Source organism: Bubalus kerabau, chromosome 4 (assembly GCF_029407905.1).
Source record: "Bubalus kerabau isolate K-KA32 ecotype Philippines breed swamp buffalo chromosome 4, PCC_UOA_SB_1v2, whole genome shotgun sequence".
NCBI lineage: Eukaryota > Metazoa > Chordata > Mammalia > Artiodactyla > Bovidae > Bubalus > Bubalus kerabau.
Genome location: NC_073627.1, coordinates 17,615,856 through 17,631,075, shown reverse-complemented (window position 1 = coordinate 17,631,075; position 15,220 = coordinate 17,615,856). Strand labels below are relative to the sequence as shown.

General features: G+C 36.5%; 1 protein-coding gene across 1 annotated transcript in view; it reads left to right on the top strand.

Annotated features, from left to right (window-relative positions):
* The window catches only part of EFCAB13 (EF-hand calcium binding domain 13), a 239,483-nt gene that overhangs the window by 164,845 nt on the left and 59,418 nt on the right, over positions 1-15,220 (top strand). Inside the window, exons 33-38 of the mRNA XM_055579601.1 lie at positions 21-116; positions 8,174-8,278; positions 9,286-9,390; positions 11,319-11,423; positions 12,687-12,740; positions 13,266-13,370. Coding sequence (XP_055435576.1) covers positions 21-116; positions 8,174-8,278; positions 9,286-9,390; positions 11,319-11,423; positions 12,687-12,740; positions 13,266-13,370 — 570 coding nt within the window. The remainder of the gene's footprint in view (positions 1-20; positions 117-8,173; positions 8,279-9,285; positions 9,391-11,318; positions 11,424-12,686; positions 12,741-13,265; positions 13,371-15,220) is intronic.

The following is a 15,220-nucleotide window of genomic DNA, read 5'->3' as shown; positions in this document are numbered from 1 at the left end:
CCATTTCTTTTGCTTTGAAGGAGAGGTTGTCAATGACATGAAAGAAGTTCCTGGAAATATGGGAGTAGAACTCAAAGAAAAGAAACATGAGTTGGTGAACAATGTGCCAATTAATGGTAAGAATTTCTGTAACTATTCTGCTTCCTATCTAGGTGAAAGACAAAAACTGTCCAAAAAACCTTTAGAAGGCAATATTGTTTTATCTTAAGAAGAAATACCAACTCTGTCATCTCATTTTTAGTTTGGGAATCATTGTGGTACTTTATGAAAGCAGCCACATGGGGCTTTTAGAAATATATTGGGGGCATGTTTGGTTGTCACAGGTGATTTTAAGATTGGGTAATATTAGTATTAAATTACTGAGCACTTCCCAGGTGGCACAGTGGTAAAGAATCTGTCTGCCAATGCAGGAGATGCAAGAGACGTGGGTTTGATCCCTGGGTCAGGAAGATCCCCTGGAGAGGGGCATGGCTATCCACTCCAGTATTCTTGTCTGGAGAATCCCATGGACAGAGGAGTTTGGCGGACTGCAGTCCATAGAGTCCCAAAGAGTTGGACACGACTGAGCACGCACGCATGAGTGCCAGGGATACTAAGTCCTCTACAATTAATGGGACTTTTCAACACACTGAAGAATTGTTCCACAGATAATACCAATAGCATGTCCAGTAATTGAGAAACTCTGGACCCTAACTTGACTCGTATTTCCATACTTTTTTACTATTATAGTACCATCATTATTATCTTAGTAATATAAGCTGGAATCCTGAGAGTTAACCTTCACTCAACTCTTAACTCATTGTATTACAAATGAGTACCATTCATCTATAAAATGTGAGCTTCTTTTGCCAGAGACCATACCTGGATCTTGATTTTGCATCTTTATCCCTCCCTCATCTTAGTACCTTTCACATATTATAATAAATATTTAATGAAAGAATTAGAATAAATAAAAAAAGTTTCTATTCAATGTGAGAGAAAAACAAAAAGAGTGCTAGTGGCTGGTACTTACAGTAGCCTATTGACAGATGCCTCAACCATTTGCTTACAATTATACTCTTCATACCAATTATTAATACCACAGTGCTGTCAGAGTTACCCACACAGAGTTAACTGTCTTCTATTCTTGTAAGAAATACTTGATTTACTTGCATTTAGGAGCCCATGTTCTCAGGGAAGCTTATAATCCATTGCAGTCTATTCAGTTCTCAATGACATAAATGGAAAAACAATTTTATATACAAAATATAACGTTTTTTTACTTTCTTTTAGTTTATTTTCTGTCATCTCCTCATTCTACCCTCTTGTCCTTCTAATGTGAGCCAGTGGGTGTCCCTTTTGAGATTATAATTTACTTTATTGTGACTAACTACAATTATATTATAGTTAGTAGAGTTATCAAAGGACTTTGTGAATACCCAGATTACCCCAAAAAGAAATCTCATGCCCCTTAGCTGTCACCCTACAAGCCCTATGTAATTACTCATCTATATTCTGTCTCTGTAGATTTGCCTTACCATTTCAAATAAATGGTATAATCTATGGGTTTTGTGACTAGCTTATTTCACTTAGTATGTACAGGTTTATCTGTATTGTATGTATCAGTTAATTCATTCTTATTTTTTGCCTTTTTTTCAATATTTTTATTGTGATAAAATACACATAACATAAAATTTACTATCTTAATCATTTTAAAGTATACAGTTCAGTGATATTAAGTCCATTGATATTATTGTACAACCATTCAATTCAGTCAGTCATGTCCGACTCTTTGCGACCCCATGGACTGCAGCACGCCAAGCCTCCCTGTCCATCACCAACTCCCGGAGTTTACTCAAACTCATGTCCATTGAGTCAGTGATGCCATCCAACCATCTCATCCTCTGTCATCTCCTTCTCCTCCTGCCTTCAATCTTTCCCAGCATCAGTTCAGTTCAGTTCAGTTCAGTCACTCAGTCGTGTCCGACTCTTTGCTACCCCATGAATCTCAGCACGCCAGGCCTCCCTGTCCATCACCAACTCCCGGAGTTGACTCAAACTCATGTCCATCGAGTCGGTGATGCCATCCAGCCATCTCATCCTCTGTCGTCCCCTTCTCCTCCTGCCCTCAATCCCTCCCAGCATCAGGGTCTTTTCAAATGAGTCAGCTCTTCACATCAGGTGGCCAAAGTATTGGAGTTTCAGCTTTAGCATCAGTCCTTCCAATGAACACCCAGGACTGATCTTTAGAATGGACTGGTTGGATCTCCTTGCAGTCCAAGAGACTCTCAAGAATCTTTTCCAACACCACAGTTCAAAAGCATCAATTCTTCGGCATTCAGGTTTCTTCACAGTCCAACTCTCACATCCATACATGACCACTGGAAAAACCATAGTTTTGACTAGATGGACCTTTGTTGGCAAAGTAACGTCTCTGCTTTTGAATATGCTATCTAGGTTGATCATAACTTTCCTTCCAAGGAGTAAGCGTCTTTTAATTTCAACCATTACCATCATCCATCTCCAGAATTCTTTTCATTTTGCAAACTGAAACTTTATATTCATTAAACAAAAGCTCCCCACTGCCCCTTATCCCCAGCCCCTAGCAGCCACCATTCTGTTTCTGTCCCTATGACTTTCTATCCCTCTAATTTCATATAAGTGGAATGACTGATTTATTTCACGTGGCATAATGTCCTCAAAGTTCACCTATGTTATAGCATATGTTCGAATTTCCTGCCTTTTAAGCCTCAGTAATATTCCACTGTAGGTGTATCCCACATTCTGCTTATCCATTCCTCCATCAGTGAACGCTGGGTTGCTTCCACATCTAGTTGTTTATATTGCTGCTATGAACATGAGTATGCTGCTTCATTCCTTTTTGTTGGCAAATAATATTCCATTGTATGGATATATATTTTCTTTATCTGCTTATCAGTTGATAGGCATTTGGGTTCTTTCCACCTTTGGGGCATAATAAGCATTTCCAAAAATACACAAAAGTAGTAATAGAATAATATAATTATTCTTTCTCACATGTTCCTGTCACCAACAAGTATGAAGATTTTGTTACACTTGTTTCATTTTTGTTTTTATTTTTCTGACTGAAATAGTTCAAAACAAGTTCCAACATCATTTTGTTCTTACATACTTCAATATGCATCTCTTAAAAATACAGACCATTTTTTACATTACTTCAATGCCATTATATAATTTAATTTAAAATTTTCTTATCTCTAATATTTTTACAGTTGTTAATAGTTTATTTAAGTCAAACACCAAAGTTTACATCCTGTATCTATTAAGACACTTGAATATCATGGAATATAAAGCTGATCCTCCTTCCTCCCCCTCTTTTACTAAAGCTCTAATTTATTGAAGAAACTGTATCTGTTGCCAGTTATCTTGTAGAATATCCCATTTACTAAATTTGTTTTCTCATCTGTCTTGTTCCTCTAGCCCTTGTATTCTCTATAACTAGAAGTCAGCTCTAAGGGTTTAATTATTTTCAATTTTAACTTTTTTTTGACAAGAATACTTCATATGTGATACTGTACATTTTACATTGATTTCTATCAGGAAATAGAGATCTATTTTATCTTTTTGAAAATAGCTATACAATTGTCACAAAGACTTGGACCTGACTTAGTAACTGAACAACAACAACAAACAGTTGTCACAAATTGCTTATTTAAAGTTCTATCTTCATTCCCTATAATGTGAGATGCCATCTTAACTGTATACTTAGTTTCTATATGTACTTGCTTGTTTTGGGAATTCATATTTTGTCCTATTGGTCTGATTATTCATACACTAATACTAAATTGTTTTGAATACGACAGCTTTATCATGTTTTAATATAGGTTGGTCTAACCCTAGGCCCTCATTCCCCTCCCCTAGACACATAAGTATATGGCTTCCCCCAGGTCTGGCTGTTCTTAATGGGAATGTCTTTCTGTGTGACTTTTATTAGTAGGATATTTGTCTATTTTTTTAAAATCTTCCATTTTTTGTGTAATATATTCCCAAGTGAGGAGATTATTGATTTCTTAGGGTTTGGAAATCACTTATGTGGTCAGAGTACTTATTGCATGTACTTGCTTATTATCGTGCCTAGTCAAAAACCCCAACATGAAGAAATACAAAGGTATATGGTGCACCATTATTTCTTATTTTCTTTAGTACAGAAATACCAACTATCCTTTCAAATTTAGATTGAACATCAAAATCTTCCACATTCAATATGGACTGGCATTATTCTGAGTCAAGATTAGATCATGTGATGATGATGCTGTGCCCAATTTGTTGTAGTTTGGGCCTCCATGGGTATAAATGATGCCATACATGCCTCAGTAGGTGTGCACAGTAAGAGTGCCCCATGAACATTGTGAGCGATTCATTAAGAAGCTCCAGGAAAAAGAGGAAGTGCCTCTTCCTGGCACTATGCTTACCTGCCTAGCTTCCTGTTTTTCATGAGACTTTGGACTAGTAATTCCTTACTCTCTTTCAGCTCTTCGTTGCTTTCAAAATGATGCTTGTTATATTTTATTCAAGATTTTAGTTGTTTTAAGCAGTAAGATGGGTCTGAATAACATAGTCATCCAAATGAATGGGAACAGCTTGCTGGTCAATTTTTGTTAGGAGTTAAGGTATCAAATCTGGGAGTTCAGAAAAGAAAAATAAACTTTACTCATTTTCATTTATTTTACCATTTGCTGTAAATAATGAAGAACCTGCTTAACCATTTTGAATATATCAATTCTAATTCAAATACCCTTATTGACCCCCTTGGTATATATATGAACAGACCTTATTAAATCTTGGCCTTCTTGATAAGGTGGATGAAGAAGTTGTTGTTCAGTTGCTAAATCATCCAACTCTTGTAACCCCATGAACTGTAGCACACCAGGCTTCCCTGTCCTTCACCATCTCCTGGAGTTTGCTCAAACTCATGTCCATTGAGTCAGTGATGCCAGCCAACCACCTCGTCTTCTGTTATCCCCTTCTCTTCCTGCCTTCAATCTTTCCCAGCATCAGGTCTTTTCTAATGAGTTGACTCTTTGCATCAGGTAGCCAAAGTATTGGAGCTTCAGCTTCAGCATCAGTCCTTCCAATGACTATTCAGGGTTGATATCCTTTAGGATTGACTGGTTTGATCTCCTTGCTGTCCAAGGGACTCTCAAGAGTCTTCTCCAGCACCACAATTCAAAAGCGTCAATTCTTCAACACGTAGCCTTCTTTATGGTCCAGCTCTCACATTTGTACATGACTAGTGGAAAAACCATAGCTTTGACTATACAGACAAAGCTGTAATCATAATGCACAGAAAGTAACATCAATGGTCACACTGTAGAACCAATAAGTTTTTTGTACATGCTTTTCTTTTTCACAAGATAAGATTATTGATGTCAATAAAGTGGCTACTCTTGCAAAACATGGGGATGAACTTTACAGAAAAAGAAATTAGTAATCTGACACACAATCTACCAGGTGATGGTAAGTATTTAAGACATATTTGAATTGTTCAGGGTGTCTGGAGAATATGGGCTTCTATAAAAGTAATCTCTGAAAACTCTTACTTGACATTGAGACAGAAGACGGTAAAGATGACTCAAGACAGAAAGTAAACATGTTGATGTTGGACAAAAAGCAACAAAATTCTGTAAAGCAATTATACTTCAATTAAAAAATAAACTTTTAAAAAAAATTATTATTGTTATTATTATTTTTACTTCACAACATTGTATTGGTTTTGCCATACATCAACATGCATCCGCCACGGGTAAGAAAGTAAACATGTTTTGTCCCTTGATATTTTCAGCAATTCTGATTCAGTTCATGGCCAGTGCCACTATTAGACTTGGATAGAACTAGAGAAAGACAGCACTGTGGGGGGAAGGGAATGGTATACATTCCCTTTAACACAAGAATTTTTTTTAATAGAAAAGACAGCTTAGCCAAATGTGGGAAATTGATTTATGTCAATGTATGGCAAAACCACTACAATACTGTAAAGTAATTAGCCTCCAATTAAAATAAATAAATTTATATAAAAAAATAAGAAGTTAGACCATGCCAAAAAAATAAAAATAGTTTTTTAAAAAAGAGTTCTATCACCACCATTATTTCCAGGGACTTTAGGACAACAGAATAAAGGAGAAGTGATAAGTGTGGGACTTATTTCCTATACCACATGAGAAGGGCAGAGTCTTCCAGATACCCCAAGGGAAAGGACCATGAAGAATTCAAGCTGTCATGCAAGGAATGCAAGAATGCTCAGCCACTCATGCTTTTGCTTACATCCTTATATTCCTGAACCAGATTCTGTGGTCCAAGGACTATGTTCCCAGACTTCTAATCTCCCTCAATGGGCTGGAGACAAACTCTAAAGAGCAGTAAATTTCACATTAGGGCTAAATTAATTCATAAACTAAATAAACAAAAGTTAAAGATATAAACCTGAGATCACTCCAGTGAGGCTAAGTGTTTGAAACATTTCCTGACTATTTTACAACCTTAATTGAATTAATACTTGCTTATCTTATTAAGATGCATTTAATTGCATCATTGTGTAGGACAGAACTGTTCCCTAAAATATTTTTTTGTTTCATTCTATAATTTTTATCACTTTCAATCTACCAGAAAGAATATGCAGGTGATCTTCATTGTCTTATTTTCTTTGCGTGGGACAATGTATCCATTAGGAAAAGTGGGGCTAGATGTGGAGCTATCAATTATCATAATAGAAAAATATTTTTTTAGCTTAAGAGACCTATCTGAGATTATAATGGTACTTTTAAAAATATTGCTGTAATAAAATTATCCAGAATTATGAAAGAAAAAATATATAGCCATTATTTGGGACTGTCATCTAGTCTTGCCATTGATTGCTGTTCCTTGTTTTGAAATAATAATTCAAGATCAACAAAGACAATGAAAAGGGCTTCCCTGGTGGTTCAGACAGTAAAGAATCTGCCTGCAATGTGGGAGACCTGGCTTCATTCTCTGGGTTGGGAAGATCCCTTGGAGTAGGAAATGGCAACCCACTCCAGTATTCTTGCCTGGAAAATTCCATGGACATAAGAGCCTGGTGAACTGCAGTCCATAGCGTCTTAAGAGTTGGACATAACCGAGCAACTAAACCACCAATGAAAAGGGGGATTCCCAGGTGATGCTATGACCAACCTAGATAGCATATTAAAAGGCGGACATTATTTTGCCAACAAAGGTATGTCTAGTCAAAGCTATGATTTTTCCAGTAGTCATGTATGGATGTGAGAGTTAGACTATAAAGTAAGCTGAGCACTGAAGAATTGATGCTTTTAACTATGGTGTTGGAGATGACTCTTGAGAGTCCCTTGGACTGCAAGGAGATTAAACCAGTCAGTCCTAAAGAAAATAAGTCCTGAATATTCATTGGAAGGACTGATGCTGAAGCTGAAGCTCCAATATTTTGGCCACCTGATGCGAAGAACTGACTCATTGGAAAAGACCCTGATGCTGGGAAAGATTGAAGGCAGGAGAAGGGGACAATAGAGGATGAGATGATTGGATGGCATCACCGACTCGATGGACGTGAGTTTGAGCAAGCTCCGGGAGTTGGTGATGGACAGGGAAACCTGGCAGGGTGCAGTCTATGAGTCGGACACGACTGAGTCATTGAACTGACTAACTGACAGCCTTCTTTATGTAAATATTTATTTACAACATTGTTAATATGTACTAAATGCCACTGAATTGTTCACTTCAAAATGGTTAATTTTATGTTATGTGAATTTCACCTCAAAAAAATTGCAGTGAGAGTCTACTTATACTTTTAAAGTTACCTCATAATTTTGACTTATTATAATATATTAATTAATTAGCTAGTTAATTAATTAGATCCCTGGCATCAAAGCTCATTCCTATTCCTTATGATGTATAATTAAATCCTAGAGTCTATCTTTTCATGGGCTATTTATAGTACAGTCTTCTACCCAATTTAAAGTTTAAAAGAAAATATTTTAATTATGATTTTTTTCTATTGATTACTTGATGCTTTTAGATAATAATCACATAAGTACATTTCTTGTTTTCAAAACCATATATAATAATGGTAAAGCATACATAGTCAGATGACAATTCCCGTGCAAAATATTTTTGATATTTTAAACTCATTTTTTTTTCATGTATTACTCCTATATGTTTTCCTAAGGAGGAAAGTTTAAGGCCAATAACCTAGACACCATCCTTGAACACCCGGGAATCGAGCTCACAGAAGAGGAACATGAAGATGTGAAAGAACACCTGCCACTTAGTGGTGAGTATTGTAAATGCTACTGTACCATAGGGGAGAGTTTATGCACCTGTATGAGATTTTCTATAATAGTTTTACATGGTATTAAAACAGCATTTGATCTCTGGTTACTCTGCCTTTTCTAAACCCAGCTTATACATCTGTGCATTGCTAGATGAAAGCAATGCACAGGGCAAGGTATGTGGAATGGGGCACAGAGCTTCTGTGCCCTCTCTGCCCTCCGGGTACTTCCACGTGTTTACCAACTTGGAAGCTCTCCAAACTACCTCAGCTAGATTTTTATGGAGGCTTCATTATGTAGGCATTATGGATGAGGTCCTTGCCCATAGGTGATTAACTCAACCTCCAGTGCCCCTTTTCTTCCCCGAGTTTCAAGAATAGGACTGAAAGTTCCAATCACGTGGTTTGTTCTTCCAGCAACTAGCCCCGTATATTGTGGTTATCATCCAGGGGCTTTCCAAAAGCACCTCATTAGCATACCATAAACTCAGGTGTGGTTGGAAGGGGCTTTTTAAGAATAATGGAAGACATTCTTTTCACCTTTAGTGATCTGAAGCTATTTTAGGAACTGAGGACGAAAGACCAAATATTATAACAAAGGATGTTCCCATCACTTTTATCACTGAGGAAATTACAAGGGTTTTAGGAGCTGGCTCGTACAGAGGTGAAGACAAAACATATACTTCTTATATCATGAATCATAATGTCACATCTTTTAGTTCAGGAAATAAGAACATGTTCCTATTGGCAGAAGTATGTGACTTATTTTCTCTAATTCTGTAAATGGTCTAGAAGTTATGCCATAATCTTTAAAAGCTAATTATATAGACTATTCCCCAAAAAAGGCTCAAGGGAAAAAAAAATTCTAATTCCACCTTCATTACTGACACTTTTTGTACAACTAAATGTACTTCATTGTGCGTCAATATCTATAACATACAGTAATTCATTGCTTTTTGTCACATTCCAAGTTTATTAAATTTTGCTTATTTTCCTCTCTTTTTCCCAAGGAGGGGTCGTTGATGTCAGTAAACTGGACACTGTTTTGCAAAACATGGGAATGAAGCTTATAGGAACAGAAAGTAAAGACTTACTAGAGAATCTGCCTGTTGATGGTGAGTGCTTACATTTTTTGCACTGTTGAAATAACCTGAGATGTGAGTATCTATAAAATCACTTCTGGAAAAAATCTTACGTGCCATTAACATTTATAAAAGCTTAGAAATGAATTAAAAAGAGAAAATAAGAAAATATTTTTTCTCATCATTTTATTAACATAAGCCAACAACTCCTTTAATTTTGGTTCTAAAGGAATCATGAAAATGAAGACAGAACTGTTATTAGAACTATAAAAAGTGAGGCAAGATAAAAGCAATTGAGGGAAAAGTTGCATGAAAAACAGTCTGGAAATAGGTTAATGCAAAAATATAGAAAAGAGTAGGTCAGAGGTGAGAGAGTATTGACATGTGGGACATGTTCCATAACTGCATGGTAATGCTTACTCCCTTTCTCAGTAATGGACCATCAGACATTCTGGTCATTATGTATGAAATGCTTCATTATTTCCCTATTTCCATAAAATCCACATTCCTACACCAGACTCCATGATCCAAGGACTGTATTCTTAGGTTTACCCCCTTTATGATCTAGAAATAAACTCTTAAATACAGTTAAAACTGAATTAGGGCTGAAGTGCCTTGGATCAATGAAAATATTACACTAAGTAAAAGAAGTCAATCATAAGACATCACATATTGTATGATTCATCTATCTGAGATGTCTATTATTGGTAAACCTATAGAGACAGAGAATAGACAATATTTCCTGGTACTGGGGATGGTAGAGAGGGATGGACTAGGCTTAATGGATATTAGGTTTAGGGTTACAAAAATGTTTTAGATTGTAGTGATGATTGCTCAGGTCTCTACAACTATACATATTTAAATTGACCATAATATGTGAAAAATATTCACACCTGTTCAATAAATCTGGTAAAAAATTAATAATGGCCTACTTGAGTTTTTAAATAGAGGAGAAAAAAATTCCTCTCAGCCTAGATTTAGTATCACTGTGGACAATTCATACTTCCTTCTGACCACTTTCTTTTATTCATAGGTGATCAGTAAAAACTGCTAAATTATTGGGAACATTTTAAAATTATGTTATTATCTCTGATCTATTATTGAGTTTCTCAACAACGTGAGCTTAAAGCTCAACATTCAGGAAACTAAGATCATGGCATCTGGTCCCATCACTACATGGTAAATAGATGGGGAAACAGTGGCTGACTTTATTTTTCTGGGCTCCAAAATCACTGCAGATGGTGATTGCAGACATGAAATTAAAAGACGCTTGCTCCTTGGAAGGAAAGTTATGACCAACCTAGACAGTATATTAAAAAGCAGAGACATTACTTTGCCAACAAAGGTCTGTCTAGTCAAGGCTATGGTTTTTCCAGTAGTCATGTATGGATGTGAGAGTTGGACTATACAGAAAGCTGAGTGCTGAAGAATTGATGCTTTTGAACTGTGGTGTTGGAGAAGACTCTTGAGAGTCCCTTGGACTGTAAGGAGATCCAACCAGTCCATCCTAAAGGAGATCAGTTCTGGGTGTTCGTTGGAAGGACTGAAACTGAAGCTAAAACTCCAATACTTTGGCCACCTGATGAGAAGAGTTGACTCATTAGAAAAGACCCTGATGCTGGGAAAGATTGAATGCAGGAGGAGAAGTGGACGACAGAGGATGGTTGGATGGCATCACCAATGCAATGGACATGAGTTTGAGTAGGCTCCAGGAGTTGGTGATGAACAGGGAAGCCTGGCGTGCTGCAGTCCATTGGGTTGCAAAGAGTTGGGCATAACTGAGCGACTGAACTGAACTGATATGGATATATTGCATTCTGCCCTTGCATGTTCTCAAATTGTTACCTTCTGAGCCACCAGGGAAGACCCTGATTCTTCATAGGCATGAATATTTCATTATTTGAAATCATTAGCTATAGGCCATATAACTCTCAAATATCTATATTCTCATCTCTTCAAAGGAAAAAAGGTTGATGTCAATGACCTTCCAAATCTTCTTAGGAACATGGGAATTGAGCTGGCTGATAAGGAATGCTCAGAGCTGAAGAAAATCCTATCAATTGATGGTGAGTCACATGGTTGCCAGTCAGGCCTAATTGTGTGGCCTTTTTAAGAAGTTATAAAACTTCCCTATGAAATTTCCTCTAGAAATTTCTGAACTTTAGAAAAAAAAAATTCTAAGCTGTGTAGAAACCATATAACTGTCAATTAAATTTACTTTTTAAGTCATTAAACCTTGTGGCTATGAGTAAAGCAATTAATATTGTGTGTGTGTGTGCTTAGTCATGTTCGACTCTGTGACCCCATGACTGTAACCCACCAGGCTCCTCTGTCCATGGGATTTTCCAGGCAAAAATACTGGGGCCAGTTGCCATGTCCTACTGCAGAGGTTCTTCCCAACCCAGAGATCGAACCCACATCTGTTGCATCTCCTGCACTGGCAGGCAGATTCTTTACCACCTGCACAACCTTTACCACTGGAAGCCCTGACTTAATATTACTTATACTTAATTATAAAACCTAATTATAAACAAGGAAAGAAAGGAAAATGAGAAGAGTGAAAGACTAGTAGAAGGAAGAGGAAGAAGTCAGAGAAAAAAAAATGGTGATCTAGTGGTTAAGAATCCGTCTTACAATGCAGTGGGCACAAGTTTGATTCCTGGTCAGGAAACTAAGATTCTCACGTGCCACAGAACAACTGAGTCAGCGTGCCACAACTAGGAGGTCCATGCACTTCAACAAGGATCCCACAGGTTGGCAACTAAGATCTGAAACAACCAAATAAATAAGTACATATTTAAAAAATGGGGAACAACAATATAGCAGAGTGGTTGAGAGCAAAATACCCTGTGTCTGAATGCCTAGATTCAAATCCTAGCTCCACTACTTATCTTCTGTGTTATCTTAGACAAGTTTCTTCTAAACCTCAGTGTGTCAATTTCCTCATTTATAAAAAGAGGATAAAAATGATAGAGCACTTTGAAATGTGCTTCGTATAAGGTAAAATTTCAGTAACAGTTACCTATTGTGCTGTTACTGTGGCCGTGATTCTGATGGGGGTGGTGGTGGCAGTGAGGGTGTAATGGTGGCAGTGAGGACCATGCCTCGGCACAGCCCACACTCACAGTCGCTTTGAGTAACACAGATCATAGGGACGTGCCACCTTTCTAAAAGTTGTTATTTCTACCTTCATTTTTAAAATTTCTAGTTAAAATAACATTTTAAGGAAAATTATGAAAAATATATTTATAGAATTATGAAATACAAAATACTCTTTTATGAATGACCATACAATTTTCATTCTGACATGAATTTGCCTTTTCTTGTAGCTATTGGACAGGTGTTTCAAAATAGGGTTTTGGATGAAGTAAAGTCTCTCAAAGGTAAGAATATACCTCTTAAATTCTTGAGTCTATAACATTATACTGTGAATATTATTGATTCATTACTTATACATCCCTAAATATCTTTATTTTATCAGATAATATTCTTTATTATATTTTTGCATCTAGCAGGTGAAAAAAAAACATTTCAAATTTACTTATATATAGCAAGTTAGTTATTTTAGAAATTTGCCACAAATAACCTGAGAGTTTATGTGATAAAAATAACCTGTTACTTCAGAAATCTATGAGATTAGTTGCTTCAGCTCTAGTTTAAAAATCGTTAAGAAATTTTATGGTATGTTCTCTTACTCCCTCAAGCCCAACTTTAAAAAGAGAAATTTTATTTATAACTCTGCTACTTACTTTTTCAGTCATGAATATGATTTATTTTTATTACTGCTTTTCCATTACATTTCTGAGGTAATAATGGCTATTGGAAAAATAATTCATGGATAGAGTTATATTTTTAATGTTTTGAAGTCATTTAATTTGCCTCATTTTAATTTACTCTCTTTTTCTAAGGCGGGATGATTAATGTCAATGATCTGAACAAAGTTGTTGGAAACATGGGAATTAAGCTCACAGAAAAAGAACATGAAGATCTGATAGCTAATCTGCCAGTTGATGGTGAGCATGAAATATATAATATACTCTAACATCTCTGAGCTCCAAAGGGTTATGTCCAAGTATCTGCTAAATATTTCTATTTAGATGTCCCAGGCTAAAAAGAAATTCATTATATTTTGATTGAGTAGATTCTTACCTCCACGTTCTCTACATCTCCCATAAAACTGGGTCATTCTTCACTCTAACTTTCCCTTAATCCCTGTTCCAGTTAAATTCTATTTACCATCCTAAATATTTCTTTACTCTGCTTTCTTTACTCCTGACTATCTGTTACCACTGCCCCTATAAACTGGTATTTATGGCCCCAACTTTCTACCTCATCAACATTTGACATTGTCAGGTGTAGTAGTTTTTAACATGGTTAATATGAAATTGTATCGTGTTGTTTTAAACTGCATTCGTAGATTGCCAGTGAGGTTATCATCTCATACCTTTACTGATCATTCAACCTTCCTTTTCTGTAAATTGCCTTTTCATATATTTTGCCTAAATCTATTGGGTAATTTGCATTTTTCTAATTAACTTGTAGTTGTTCTTTATGTACTCTGTGCATGTGTGCTAAGTCACTTCAGTCGTACCTGACTGTCTGCAACCCTATGGACTATAGCCTGCCAGGCTCCTCTGTCCATGGGATTCTCCAGGCCAGAATACTGGAGTGAGTTGTCATGCCTTCCTTCCGGGGATCTTCCCGACCCAGGGATCAAACCCACGTCTCTTACGTCTCCTGCATTGGCAAGTGGGTTCTTTACCACTATCGCCACCTGGGAAGCCCACATACTATATGCTAATATGTATGCTAGCAGGATATAGCATCTCACTCTGTATGCTAATCATTTTTACGTTTTATATACAAGAAATCAAAAGCATCAATTCTTTGGCACTCAGAATTGATACTTTTGAACTGTGGTGTTGGAGAAGACTCTTGAGAGTCCCTCGGACAGCAAAGAGATCCAACCAGTCCCTCCTAAAGGAAATCAGTCCTGATTATTCATTGGAAGGACTGATGTTGAAGCTGAAACTCCAATACTTTGGCCACCTGATGCAAAGTACTGACTCGTTGGAAAAGACCCTGATGCTGGGAAAGATTGAAGGCAGGAGGAGAAGGATCGACAGAGGATGAGATGGTTGGATGGCATCACCAACTCAATGGACATGAGTCTGAGCAAACTCCAGGAGTTGGTGATGGACAGGGAGGCCTGGCATGTCCATTTGGTCACAAAGAGTCGGACATGACTGAGCGACTGAACTGACACAAGAAATATCTGTCTCTTACTTAGCATTTTGCTTAGATTATCACCTTTCATTGAACAGAAGTTCTTAATTTTAATAGAATTAAATTTGTCACTATCTTCCTTTATAATTTGTTTTCTATTTAGAAAATTCTTCCTTATCATCAGATCTTTCCTATTGTTTTTATCCTATTTCTTTTTAATTGATAAGAAATTTTTTTTGTTTATTTTTGTGTGTGAGTTAAGAGATCTAATATTTTTCTGTATTAATGGCCAGTATTTCATTAGCCCTTTTCCTACTGATTTGTAATATTTACTATCATGTATGTTAGAGTGAGTTTCTAAGTTTCTATACTGTTTCATTGACCTGTTTTTCCCTCTATCAATATACTATACTACCTTAATAATAAGACTTTACATTAGTATATCTTGAAATTGAGTACTGTAGGTACCCCTTCTTGAGATGTGTTTTATATATATATAAATACATATATATATAAAAGCCTTTGACTTTTATAAAAGCCTTTGACTGTGTGGATCACAATAAACTGTGGCAAATTCTGAAAGAGATGGGAATACCAGACCACCTGACCTGCCTCTTGAGAAATCTGTATGCAGGTC